This window comes from Asparagus officinalis, chromosome 4 (assembly GCF_001876935.1).
Source record: "Asparagus officinalis chromosome 4, Aspof.V1, whole genome shotgun sequence".
In the NCBI taxonomy this organism is placed as follows: domain Eukaryota; kingdom Viridiplantae; phylum Streptophyta; class Magnoliopsida; order Asparagales; family Asparagaceae; genus Asparagus; species Asparagus officinalis.
In genome coordinates this window covers 103,335,258-103,348,819 of record NC_033797.1, presented here as the reverse complement: position 1 = coordinate 103,348,819, position 13,562 = coordinate 103,335,258, and the positions used below count along the sequence as shown (strand labels likewise).

General features: G+C 33.4%; 1 protein-coding gene across 2 annotated transcripts in view; it reads right to left on the bottom strand.

Annotated features, from left to right (window-relative positions):
* The window catches only part of LOC109837919 (K(+) efflux antiporter 5-like), a 64,010-nt gene that overhangs the window by 29,419 nt on the left and 21,029 nt on the right, over positions 1 to 13,562 (bottom strand). For both annotated transcript variants that reach the window (XM_020406302.1, XM_020406303.1), the window contains exons 8-13: positions 13,393 to 13,464; positions 13,194 to 13,277; positions 12,972 to 13,040; positions 12,807 to 12,884; positions 9,814 to 9,902; positions 9,444 to 9,540 (exon numbers count right to left, since the gene is read on the bottom strand). In XM_020406302.1, the coding sequence (XP_020261891.1) occupies positions 9,444 to 9,540; positions 9,814 to 9,902; positions 12,807 to 12,884; positions 12,972 to 13,040; positions 13,194 to 13,277; positions 13,393 to 13,464 (489 nt within the window). The remainder of the gene's footprint in view (positions 1 to 9,443; positions 9,541 to 9,813; positions 9,903 to 12,806; positions 12,885 to 12,971; positions 13,041 to 13,193; positions 13,278 to 13,392; positions 13,465 to 13,562) is intronic.

The window sequence follows — 13,562 nt, the reverse complement described above, 5'->3', positions numbered from 1 at the left end:
ATATTATGAGTATATTCTTTTTGTTTATATGTATGATAATTATAATATTATATATTCATTTCTTTTCATGCATATATCCTTTTTGTAAATTATTTGTTATCATCAAAAAGGAAGAGATTGTTGGTCTTCTTATTTTGATGATGTTTAACAAACAATTTACTTCTAATATTGTTTGTCTAGTGTTTGTGTTTTCGTATTTATTCTACGCAAACAACGAGTTGAAGGTTGGATGGAATTGTGTATTTTTGATCATATCCAATGGAGGTTGGCGGAATTATGGTATGAAGCCTACGTAATTCAAGTTCAAGATCCAAGTTCAAGCTTCATCCGTAAGTACACCAAGATAGAGCTTCGTTGAAAATCACAAGCTTGGGTAAATTTAGTTTTAGGTTTTATATTATGTGTGTTAGTATTTTAAGCTCAATCATATACACGCATACACGCTTTGGTTTCGTATATATATAGTTATATATATATATACATATATGTTTTGGTTTGATAGTTTTTAAGTTTTATACATATATGTTTTGGTTTGATAGTTTTTAAGTTTTACTATGAAACAATTGAATACAATTAAAAATATATTTTTTGTTTCATACTTATATGCATATATATAATTTCATCAATATCAATTTTATTTAGTTCAATGAAATCATGTTTTAGTGCATTATATGTGTATTTTGATAAAATACTATATTCATTGTTTATAGACTTCATAACAATAGTTTACATCTTTCTTCAAGTCTATAAAACCATTTTGTATTATTAAAACATGGTTAAGCTAAAATATCAACTCATATGTTCATATTTTCATGTTTTGGATTATTTTATAAAATAATGATATTTTTCATTTGGGAGGTCCTTTTTGAAAACCAGTTTTTGTAGCATGTGTATTATCATGTCTACAATCATTTTCTAAAATTTTATATTTTTTGGAATTTGTTTGATATTTTTAAACAGAGTTTTAAAATCAGAAAACAGTTTTCACACATGTCAATTCATGTGTCTGTTTGAGGTCGACCGCCACGGTCGACCGCTCATGAGTCCAGAGACTCAGATTATGTTTTGGTGGCTCGCGATCGACCGTGGTGGTCGATCGGATGCAGTCTAGAGAGTTTCGCGGTCGACCATCACGATCGACCGTCTATTGTCCAGAGTCATACCCTGACCTTTTTGCTGCTCGCGGTCGAACGCGAGTTTTCCACGGTCGACCGCCGAATTGATCGTTGAGTTCCAACGGCTAGTTTCTGAGCTGTTTTTTCTTAGGCTTTTTGGTCTTTTGTTTTGGGTTTTTGCTGAAATTTTGAGTAGGTATAAATAATCCATTACCTTCAGCTCTTCTATAAAAAAATGTTTTTAAAATAATTTTAAAGAGTTTTAAACAAGGGTTTAAGTTTGTTTAAGAAGCTTTTAAGCATTTGAAAGTTTGAGTTTGTGAAATCAATTTCACAATAGCTTGAGGAGATCATCTATTGGTGTTTGGGCATCTAACTATTCTCTCTCTATCTCTTGATTTATTGAGAAGTTTTCTAAACTCTATTTCTAGCTTTACATCTATTTGTTTATCATTTTATTAAAGCTAGTTTTATATTGAGTTTAGTTGATTTGATTTCACTCATTGTTTACACACCCACTTGAGCTTATTGTATTTGCATACATTATATATTTGTGTTAGTAAGAGTTGTAATAATTGAGTGTGAGCTTTCATTATGTTCTAATCCATATTAGAGAATAATTATTTATTATAATTGTACTTATTGTGAGGATCACTTTGTAATACACTTGTACACCAAGAGAAGTGTGTGGCGAGAGTCGGGGATCGTCCCAAGAGGAGTGACGTCGGTTGACGAACCTAGAAAGAGGTTGTATCTGAACACTTAAGGGAGACAACTCTAGTTCCAACACTTGAGAGGGTGTAGAGTGGGATTGCAAGAGTGTGTGAGTTGTAGAGTTTTCGGTAAACTAGAAAATCGTATTGTGGGGTGTAAACGTTGTTCAGGTAAACGTAGAAAACCCGGTTGTGATAGTGAAGATCTCCTCGAGGAGAGGAGCGGAGATGTAGGTCGTGGGGACCGAACTCCGTAATCATATCGTTTGTTTGTGATTGCATTGGCGCACTTAATTTTATGTTCATCGCCTTTGTATATTACTTGATGATTATATTACCCACTATCTAGTTTAGATTGTTTACCCTTGTGATTATATATCATTGTATATATCACATAGTATATCTCATTGCTAGGATATTTACATTTGTTCATATTGCTTATTCTTGCTTGTAACATATTATATATCTCTCTTGCAAGAATAATTTGTTAATGCTTGTAACATATTATATATCTCTCTTGCAAGAATAATTTGTTAATTAGTTTTAATTGGCATAAAATCGAATTAGATTAGCATAAGACCCTTAGTTTTAATTGGCATAAAATCGAATTAGATTAGCATAAGACCCTAATCACCCCCTCTAGGGTCTAACATCTTTGTCCACTTCCTTACCAAAAAATCATAACTTTATAACATAAAAACAAAACTTAACAGGCAACAACATATATTGTGCAAATTTATCAGTTATACTATAAACTTACATCAAATAAAGTTACCATACAACACAGTCAAACACAAATAAAAATTATTATCAATCAACAAGACTCAAATAACAAAGCTCATTTTGAAGTTCAATAACAGTATATCCTTCAACTTAGCAACAAATCCAAGTTCATCCTCAAAGAAACATCAACTAGATATGACATATCCAATTAGAGGAAAGCAAGGACAAAGAGCAGTAAATATAAAGATAAAAATGTGGAATTTCTTTCTTCATAACCCTAGCCCCAACGAACCAATATAGTCATTCTCAAGAAACTTTCGAATGATTGGGTCGCTTAAGTCCAATTACAAGTGAGTCAACCCTAAAGAGATGAGTAATCAAAAAGAGTCCATTAACAACAAAATAACTCAACCAGCAATCATAGTGTTCCATAAAACAAAAGTTTTTGAGTTATTTCATCAAATAAATGGTGAGCAACCATCATGATCCATGAATACGTCGTCGTCAGAGTCGGTCTTGGCCATAATACAAGAGAGTTTAAAGGTGGAGAGAGGGTGGTCGAGGGAGGAGAAGATGGTGGAGAGTTTGGAGGAGAGCTTGTCGTCGTCGTTGCAGTCGAACTTAGTGAGGAAGTGCTTGATATCGGTGGTGATGGATGGGGAAGGGGGATCAATAGAGGAGACACTGGCGGAGTTGGAGGCGGATTCGGAGTTAGATCAGGGTGAGAATTTGCATTGGGTGCAGCGGCGATGGAGGAAAGATGAGATCTTGCACGTTGGAGGAGGGAGAGACTGTTTTAGGAAGAATATTAGGTTTAGATTTAGAGTTAAGAGGGAGGAATGGAGGGAGGAGCAACCATGAAGGTTAGGGTTAAGATGAGGGTTAGGAGAGGAGAGGAGGGATGAGCAACAAAATTAGCAATAGCGCCGGCAACGAAGATGGGGGACGAGGAATTAAGGAGAAGGTTGAGTTAGGAGAAATATAGAGGAGAAATCTCACTATGGTTATAATCTCCATGAGAGGGCGGGAGAGAGAAGAGAGAGAGGAAGGATGAGGGAGGAGTATTTTTAGGTTTTATGATTTTTTTTCCCTCTCTGCGCTTAGTTGGTGGCGGAATAAGGGCTAAGACACAATATTGCCTCATATTTTGGGTTTATATACAAAGATGAAACTACAAGGAGCTTGAGCACATTAACTTTTGTCATTTGAGGCCTTAACACAATTTTTTTCAAAAAGTTTTAATTAGAAAATCGACCAATTTTTTGTCATGTCACCATGGCTACTGAAAATAGGTCGATTTTAAAAATTACGATTTCTAAGAACAAAAGACTGTCGGTCCTATATAATTAGTATCTCGCAAATTATGGTTTTTTAAATACAATTCTCAACGTACAAGACTAGTAGTCCCGAACATTTTCTTTTTTAATTATTGCAAACATGTGGAAATAGTAGTCCCATGTATTTTACTAGCACCACGGAAGAATTTGTGGCCAAAACACACAAGACTGCTAGTCCTATGTACTTTTTTGACCATACATAAAAAAACCTGACCTCATTTCTACCCATTTCTATCATATTCTCACTCTCTAGTTTCTCCCTCGCCCAAACGCCACAAAGCTACTCCGAATACGCCCTCAATGTTGCAGACTCCACCCTGACATCGACCTCGCTGATTCCACCTCTGATCTTCGACCATCGACCAAACCTGCTGGTTTCGCATTCGACTCCTGCGAGCCCCCTATCCTTAACTGCAACCTCACCTCTTAACCCCTCAGCGACTATAATACCACCTCCAACTCCTGTACACCACCACATCCATCTCTGGTTCCACCTCAATCAAATCAACCTCCTCTTCCTTGTTGTTGTGTTCCCTCCCTCGACTTCGTCTTCAATTTTAACCCTTGTTCACAAGGTAAAAATATTTCCGCTTTGTCTAGCAAGGTCTAATTTAATTTGTGGTCAATTTTGACTAATTATTTTGGAAGTTGATAAATATTATGATTTACTTGCAATTAGAATTTATCTTGAAATCTCTAATTTTAGCAAATTTTATGAGTTATAATTTACACACACAAAATCTATTAAACTATTTTAAATAACACCCGCATATTACTTCCATGATACATTCTCTAGTTTGAGGAGCAAAACATGTCTGCCAGCAGAGCATCTAGCTCTTCTAAAAACCAATTGAAAAGAAAAGAAGTGATCTCCAAGGTAATCAAACCGACCACTTTAGATACTTACACCACCGACCTAGGTTGTGTAAAATGCACTTCTCTCTGCCTTTAGTACATTATTGTATAGTCAGTTGTCATCATAATAAAAAATTCACTCTTAATCATTCTATGGCGTTTCAATAGCTTTTTCCATTATGTTTGTGTAAAAGACTTGGATATTAATGGTTTATACAATCTATATGTTTCAAGTTTTATTTTTTTACTAGTAAATTGCACAACATGGCCTATTATTTCACGTTTTTTTCACTTTAGTGACCTCACTTGTAAAAAAACATGTCTCTTAAATAACCCAAAGTATACAAAAGTTTCAATTTAATGACCTAAATTTTAAAATGTTAATGTTCTGTTAAAAGATGCTGGGAGTATTCTCATGTGAGGGTCATGCAAGAGTATGATTTTATTAATCACCTCTGATATGTCATTAATTTACACCCAAATATCCGTATGTTATATAGGGTTTTTGTGTTTTAACCCAAAGTTTTACCCCCATTTATTTTAAAACCCACCCACTTTCATAAACATACATACACCTAAAGTATGCAGTATGACTTATTTCTGAACTCAATCTATAGCATATCTTCAAACTTTATATTGTACTTTCCAAAAAATCCAAAATAACTATTTCCTCTCTTCTTCTAAACAGCAATCATGCCTCCCCCTCGCATTAATGGTGACGATGTAAGATATTTATTTTCATGCTCTGCTCCTCTCACTCCCCAAACCCCAATTTAGTATACTCATCTTCTTCAAAATCTCACTTTCCTTCATTAATTTCTCATCTCCCTTAAAAATCCTTTTACTCCATTAATATTTCTCCTCATAAAAAACATTAATTTGGTTTTAATGTGATTTTTATTTTCAATCATTAAATATTTCTTTTCGTAATTCTAGATCCAATAAAGATCTATCACATGCCAACGAAGAGATACATGTTAGCGGTAGAGAGCTAGACTCCTATGAATGGTGTTATACTTTGCTGATAGGAAGCTATGTTTTCAAATATAGTGCTATACTTTCCTCAGCTAAAAATTAATAGTTGTTAAACTTTCACATTTTTATGTTAATTAGTCAAATGGATACTAAAGCTTCCTTTGTTTTTCCATCAATTTTCTTGACGGCATACTACTCACTATTAATTTCCTACATGTAGTCCCAAAATCAACAAAGAGGTATATCATAGTGATAAAAAGATACACTTTATTCATAAAGAGCTACACCTCTCGATAATGTGTTATACTTTGGTCGTAAAAAGCTATGCTTTCGTATAAAGTGATATATATTGCTCAGCTTTGGTCAATTTTACTGATTGACTTCACCTAGAATTTTGGGATCGGCTCTCTGAGATCAGTGTTTTGTGAAACAAAGGAAGAGAGAAAAAAAGAGAAGCGATGGGTTAATTTGGGGAAGGACGGTTTTGGAATTTGAGAATTTTTCTAAAACTCAATATAAAGTTTGAGGGAATATCACAAGTTGGGTTTATAAATAAGTAACATGGGGTACTTGGATGTATGGGTATATATGGAGGTGGGTAGTAAAACTTTGGGTTAAAAGACAAGACCAATAAAGATCTAATGAAGTTTTGATCTCTATGATGCTCTTGATTTCAGATAACACTAAAAAAGATTTAGTGGGCAGAAACAGTAACCTAGATGCCATCAGCAAAATAGAATTAAAGAAAGACCCAAATTCAAACTTAGATCCATCTTGTTAGCTTTTTTTTTAAATCTAGGGAAAAAACCTAATTAACTGCAAACACATCATCAAGCGGGACTTTTCCGCTCCTAGGAGCTCTTAAGACAACAAAGAGGAAAAACCCTAGCTCCAGCTCTAAAACCGACCATCAAAATCGAACTTGGATCGAATTCACTCAAATACATCTAACTGTTAGTTAACATGTGAGGCCTTCAGCTTTTGTACAAAGGAAAAGGGTTTTTTTAGATTATTTCTGGAAAAAAGAAGAAGGCTAGGATTGATAAAACAATAAAATAAAGAACATTAAAAGATAACTTAGGTTAGATAGGTTTCACAGAAAGACATAAAACCTAGAAGATGGCTTCACGCCCTGGCCAATCACATGCACACCATAGCAATTCACATGCTAAAAACCTCGACTTTACTGATAAATTTTCTCAGTCTCCAGATACGATGATAAGTTCACTCGTATACAAAGGGTTTAAATTCCTACCTCTACTAAAATACTAAGGGGGGGTTTATTGGTTGGGACATTTTGGGGGATGGGGATTCTATTTCAAAGTATTATTCATTAGGACAATGGAACAAGGATAATACCTTTTTGTGTTATTGGTTTTTTGGAACACTAGTGAGACAATTACACCACTTGGGATAAAATTACCCCACTCATATACAAAAATTTTGTCCCAATAGTAAAAATTTACATCATCCTCCATATTGGAACAATGTTGTTCCACTTTGAAGACAATTCGAATAATTTTAAAATATTTTTGTATTACTTAACTAATACATGCTAATTATATTATAAATATATGACATGATATAAAATATAACATATATTAATATTTTAATAACATACAATTTAATAACATATATTAAACATATATTAATATTTTAATAATAAATATATTGATATTATATTATATTAATTATTATATATAGTATTATATAGTATAGCATGCTAATATAATATAATATAATAATTAATAATAGTAATTTGTAAGTATAGTATAATATATTATATTTTAATATAAAGTAAAATAATATTTATATTATAATAATATACTAAATAATATACTAAATCAATTGAATAAGTTAATTTAGAAGTAATTAATAGATAAAATTATTTTTTAATAAGGTGCCACATCATCAATTATCCCACATGAATTGTCAAATCAAAGGCTCAAATTATCCTATTATCCCACTTTATCCTATTTTACCTCACTCAAAATATCCCAAAGGGGTAAAATTGTTCCATTGGAACAATTTTCTCACTTGGCCCCAATTTGTCTCAACCAATAACCCCCCCTAAATAGAAACTTCTAACCCTACTAAAATTTAAAATCTAAATAATTCTATCCTAGAATTGAAATTTAAATCAAATTTCTAGAATTTAACTTAAGCTAAACTTTAATATTTAAATCTAAACGTCCTAATTTCCTAACACATTTATCTATCTAAATTGGTATTTCCATCGAATGAGTACCCTTAACCAAATTCGGTTTTGATCTTCAAATTTTCCTTACATCACTTATACTTTGATATCCTGCGTCGGATAATTTTTAAGCTATCTTAAAATTTTCTTACTCCACTAGCTTTTAGTTATATAGGACGGTTAATGACCAAAATTACCAATACATTTGATCTCATATGAAACGAACAGAGGAGAACCTCCTCCATTTCAAATTCTGTTTCTGAGGGAGAAATTAGAGCATAACAAGCAAAATAAAAGCGCAACATTCAATTTAATGGGATACTCTCCACAAATATTCATAAGTAATCGGTTATAATGTTTTCTTATTTTTTTTTAAAGTTTGAGTCAATATATCTGAAAAGATGTAAAGTGGCTAACTTAAAAGCCAATAAATTTTAAGTTGACCACAACTAACATAGATTCCAAAATCATTGATAATGATCTATTAGAAATTGGGTCACTCATAATTGTTTAATTAAATTTCTTAACAACACCAATATTTTTCTTACATTACCAAAAATTCTCGACTAGTTTGCTTCACAGTTGTTGAAGAATCATGATGTCTTGTCCTGGTTCCATCTAGACTTTGAAACAAATAGCATCTAAACATTGGATCCACTCCCGCATGCTAACAAGTAGAGATGCAAACACTTTGGATATATCTGACCCAATCTGTATCCATATCTAAATCGGATGTGGGTTTGGATACGAAAATCCTAATCTGATTGGATACCTATACTCAATATTGAACTGGATATGGATAAGGATTTGTTTAAAAAAAGAATTGAATATGGATATGGATATCCAATGGTAAATAGTGTCCTCATGAAGATAAAATACAGGAATCTTCCTATGTGCAGTACATGTCTCATGACTATCAGACACTAATAAATGTCATATAGAGAATGCTCTATCACAGCTAATGCTATGCAACCCAAAGGTGTAACAAAGATAATACAGGAAATGAAGAGAATAGAAGACAAATATGATAAAAATTTGCAAAAGAAACTAAAAGATTATAGTACCGTGTCAAAATAGGAAACATGTCACTAGAACACTTCTGTGAAAGTGAACTCATGATAGGGGACATCTCATCTAAAGAGACAGTGACTGTTATATTTTTCATGTTACAAAAATATTATCTGACAAATACACGTGATGTGTGCATTACATAGTAAACTTGTGCGTAAACAAATATTTTTAACACCTTAATAATCAATAATAGTAATATGAACACAGTTTTAGAAAAATTATTAAGAAAGTGATATAATGTACCTTATCAAGTAGTGGATGGTAGTTAGGATGTTTTTAGATTTTTCCAATTTTGTCTTTCTAACTAATTTCATTGTACAATAAATTGTTGAGGACATATGTTGCATTTTTTGAAATTTTGATACACATAGGGGTAGAACAAAAAGTGCAGCTTTTCCTAAATAATTGTAATGGATATGCTCCGAGCAATGAATTTGGAAGATAGGTAAACACTTACTTGAGTTGATAAGTGGACCATAAGCTTCAAGAAGCGAGGAACAAAGGACCAAGATAATATAGATGCAGCAGTTATGAACGTCGACAAGACCAACAACCTGAATGAGCAATATTTATACAAAATCATTCGAAACCAAGTTTAGTCAATAAAAAATTGCCAACAAGTTATGTACGAGCATCATCCACATAAATATCAAACTCGGTTAATTTCAAGAGAGATGCACATAAATGATGCCAGACATGAAACAGTAAGGCAATAATGGTAACAAATGAAAACATTAAAGTCAGTGAGGAGAAACACCAATTCTAGGAGCTGATTCGTTGTATATAGTTACTAGTATGTAAACTAATACTCAAGCAGTGACACTTACAACTTTCCCATGGACATAATTCCTCGTAAAACACCACTGCTGCCACCCAAAACTGGAAGTAGAGCAAATAGTAAACCCACTGCGCAATCCTGAAGAGTAACCATATTTAGATACCATTATTAGATGATGTATGTTTGCAAAACAAGCCTAAATATCATGGTTTTACATATCAGCCGATAATCCGATATTATCGCCGAGTTATCGGATTTGAGAGCTTTCTGCTAGGATAAGTAGGATTTTTAATCGGTTATCATTTTTATGGGTTTATCGGCAAGTTATCGGTCGATAAGAGAGGCTAAAAATATCAGCTTTATAGGCGAGTTATAGTTTTTATGCAAGTTTCGCTTTCTACAATTGGTCAGTAATTCTAAACATGATTATTTATATTTTCGTATGTTTATATTTCATTAAACATGGTTAGATTATATTTTTTGGTAATTATATTATATATATACATCATCCGGTATATCACTCCAATAAATACTACTTATCCCCGATATATCCCCGATTTCCGCTATCTGTTAAGGATTTTGACCATCCGATAAATCCCCGATAACCGATATTTAAAACCTTGCTAAATATGTACATTAAATAAAACTTAAAAATGCGATAGGGTTCTGACAATGCATGTGAAAATGTTATCTTAAACATGTCAAATTCTGCAGCATATTCCATTGTTATTTACAAATCAAATTCAATGCATTACATGCCTCAAATTAAAAAAATCACAATCAACAAAATTTCTAATTAAATAACTAAATTTTGAAAGAAAAAAACCGTGTGGGTATTAATGAATGATCAATATTTATTGAAATAAAAAAGACAGTATGTCTCCTTGCATAAGTTGATTTTCAGATTAGATTATCATTCTTGAGTGGGAACAAGGTCATCATTCTTAATCTAAGCATCAGTGCTTCTTGAATCTTTCGGTTAGCCATGATGGCCATCATGAAGCATCCTCTATTTTTATGGAATGAGGATGGTTAGCATTAGGCAAGGGCTCCAATTTTTGAAGTGCAAACAAGGGAAGGCAATGGTCACAGACAAATGACTGAGATAAGAGAGATTTAAGGAAGTACATTATGAATTGACAATTTGACATTCTTAATGTTTTAGGTGTTTGTCTTTGCATAGTCCTATATACTTTTTGAGCTGAAAACATAAAAATAGTGTCGGTTAGTTGGGCTCCAGATTGTGGGAAGCAGAGCACATAGCGCGAAGCGGCAAGGCACCACTAAGGCTATTTTCGGCTTAGCGGCAATAAGCGATAAAAACGTAAAGTCAAAAAGCGGTGCAGTTTAAATATATACAATTATTCAAAAAATAAGAAAAATTCAAGAAATATCTTTAAAAATCAACAAATGCATATTTGATGATTTATAGAGATCATATGCATGTAATACATGTTAACAATCACACAATCTTAACAAAATATTGTACAAAATGAGATAGAAGAACTTCGAAGAGGTGGCGGTGCTTCGAAGAGAGGTGGATGTAGAGTTGGGGGAGACAAAGGAGCTTCTCGAGGAACAAAGAGGACCAGAAAGCATCGATGAAGAACAGAGAGGTGGAGCTTCGACGGCAGAGGACGATTAGAGGTAGTAAAGCTTTGATAACGAGGTGGTGGTAGAGCTTCGACAATCTTTGACGACGAGGCTGTGGCCACAATTGTGAGTTAGGGTTTTTTTGGGTTCGAACAGCAAGGGCGGGGAGGAAAGAGAAAGGATCGGGAAAAGAAATGAGTTTTACATTAAAAACGGGTGGAGTTCGGGTCGGGTACGAAAAGACTCATTTACTCAAGAATTTGGGTTAGGTTTGGCTCAGGTACAATACAAACCCGATAACTTGCATTTTAAATCGTTGTATAGCACTTTGAAGCGCTTTTTATACGCTATTGGCTGCTATTTTGAGCTAATAGCACTGATGCCGCTAAAAATCACCACTTTCGACCATAGCAGTGTGGGCGTAGGTTGCTACTGCTATTGCGGCTGCTATTGTACCACTATTTACAACACAGGTTGGGCAGTGGTGTTTATTTTTGAGTTGATGCAGCAAGTGCGACTTGTATTTAAACCTTTACTTGTAGTTGATTATCTTTGCATCTCTTTTCTTGTGTTGTTTATTTCTTCTTCTTTTTTTTAATGACTTGAGTTAACATGTCAAGCCAAATTACTTGGATCAAAGGCTTGCAACTGGAAGTCTGGAACCAAACATTTTAATAGGGTAGGCTCAAATACAACCCATACCCGATTAAGATCTAATGAACCTTAAAAATTTCAGGTCAGGTTGTTAGGTTCTGGCCATGCTCACCATCCCTAAAAATGAACATGATCGCTACCCGTTACTTATAATACATTTAAAGAAAGTCATTGAAGCACTTAACTTCACTGTTCATGGACTTGAATCATTGGATAGTAAAAGAAGGAATTTGTAGCTCCTCTTTAAAATATGCATCAACCATGTGCATGAATTTCTATTTCAAGCAAGTACATATATATACTTATATGCCTTAAAAGGCACCCCATGTTTTCATCTTTATCTGCATAACAAACACCATAGTGGAATCTCATCATTCTATACCTTTTGGTCTATTAAGCATCTTTCCCTGTAATTATTTTGGCTTGAAGGTTGGGATATATTAGAGGGTAATTGCAATTGAATACCTAGCAAAGATGGTGGTGGCATTCAGCATCATCTTTGTTAGAACACAAGAACGAAACAATATCACCAGGTTGAACATGGTACGCGAATAAAGTATCAAAAGGCACATAATCAAGTAACCATTATATGAACAAACATTGCATCTTACTATAACTTAACCTACATAGAGTCTAGAGTTTAAGACAATTTTCTGAATATCCTATTACTTAACCTACATAGAGTCTAGAGTTTAAGACAATTTTCTGAATATCCTATTACTTTTCCACATATCATACAAGCATCTGATACTGGTGGAAATAATTGCATCAATATAGCAATAATCATAAACAGACCTGAAGAATGAGCGTCCCAATTGTAACTTGACCATGTAAAAGATTGGTGCTATTTCTTTCCACCAAAAATTTTGAAACCTAACAACAAAAGAATAGCACAATACAGTAAAACACTAAGCATTTAAGAGGAAAAAAGTCATCAATTTCCGTAAAGTGAATTTTTACCACAGCGGTAGATGACATCGATAAGAAGCAACCAACAAAAACACCCTCAGATAATTCTGCACCACATAACTGTGTTCACCAAACAATTCATAAGTTAAAATACAGAAAATAACTCATATAAGTGCTACGACTCCACTACAAACTACAATGGAATAGACCTATAAATATAGCTATGACACACAAATATTAGGAAAGATGCATGAGTGACTAGCAACGGCATACCAAGGCAGCCACACCACACAAAAACATAAGAATGAAGATCTGGAGTAGTCCTCCAAGCACGGCAACAGGTCCAACAATTCTTAACTGCAAGATATTAAACTCAGGATGATAGCTATTACAAAATCCATAAAACCAAGAATCCCATATTTACAAACTCAAACGTGAAATTCATAGAAATAACTCTTCATTTAGAACCAACCTTTGTCAAGGAAAACTCAAGTCCCAGAGCAAAAAGAAGAAATACCACACCAAACTGAGCAACAGTCTCAACCTGGAAACAAAAACATATATTTTTACCATAACAATAACACAACATAGTCAATGCAGTATGTATGTCTATATGTATGTATATATATATATATATATATA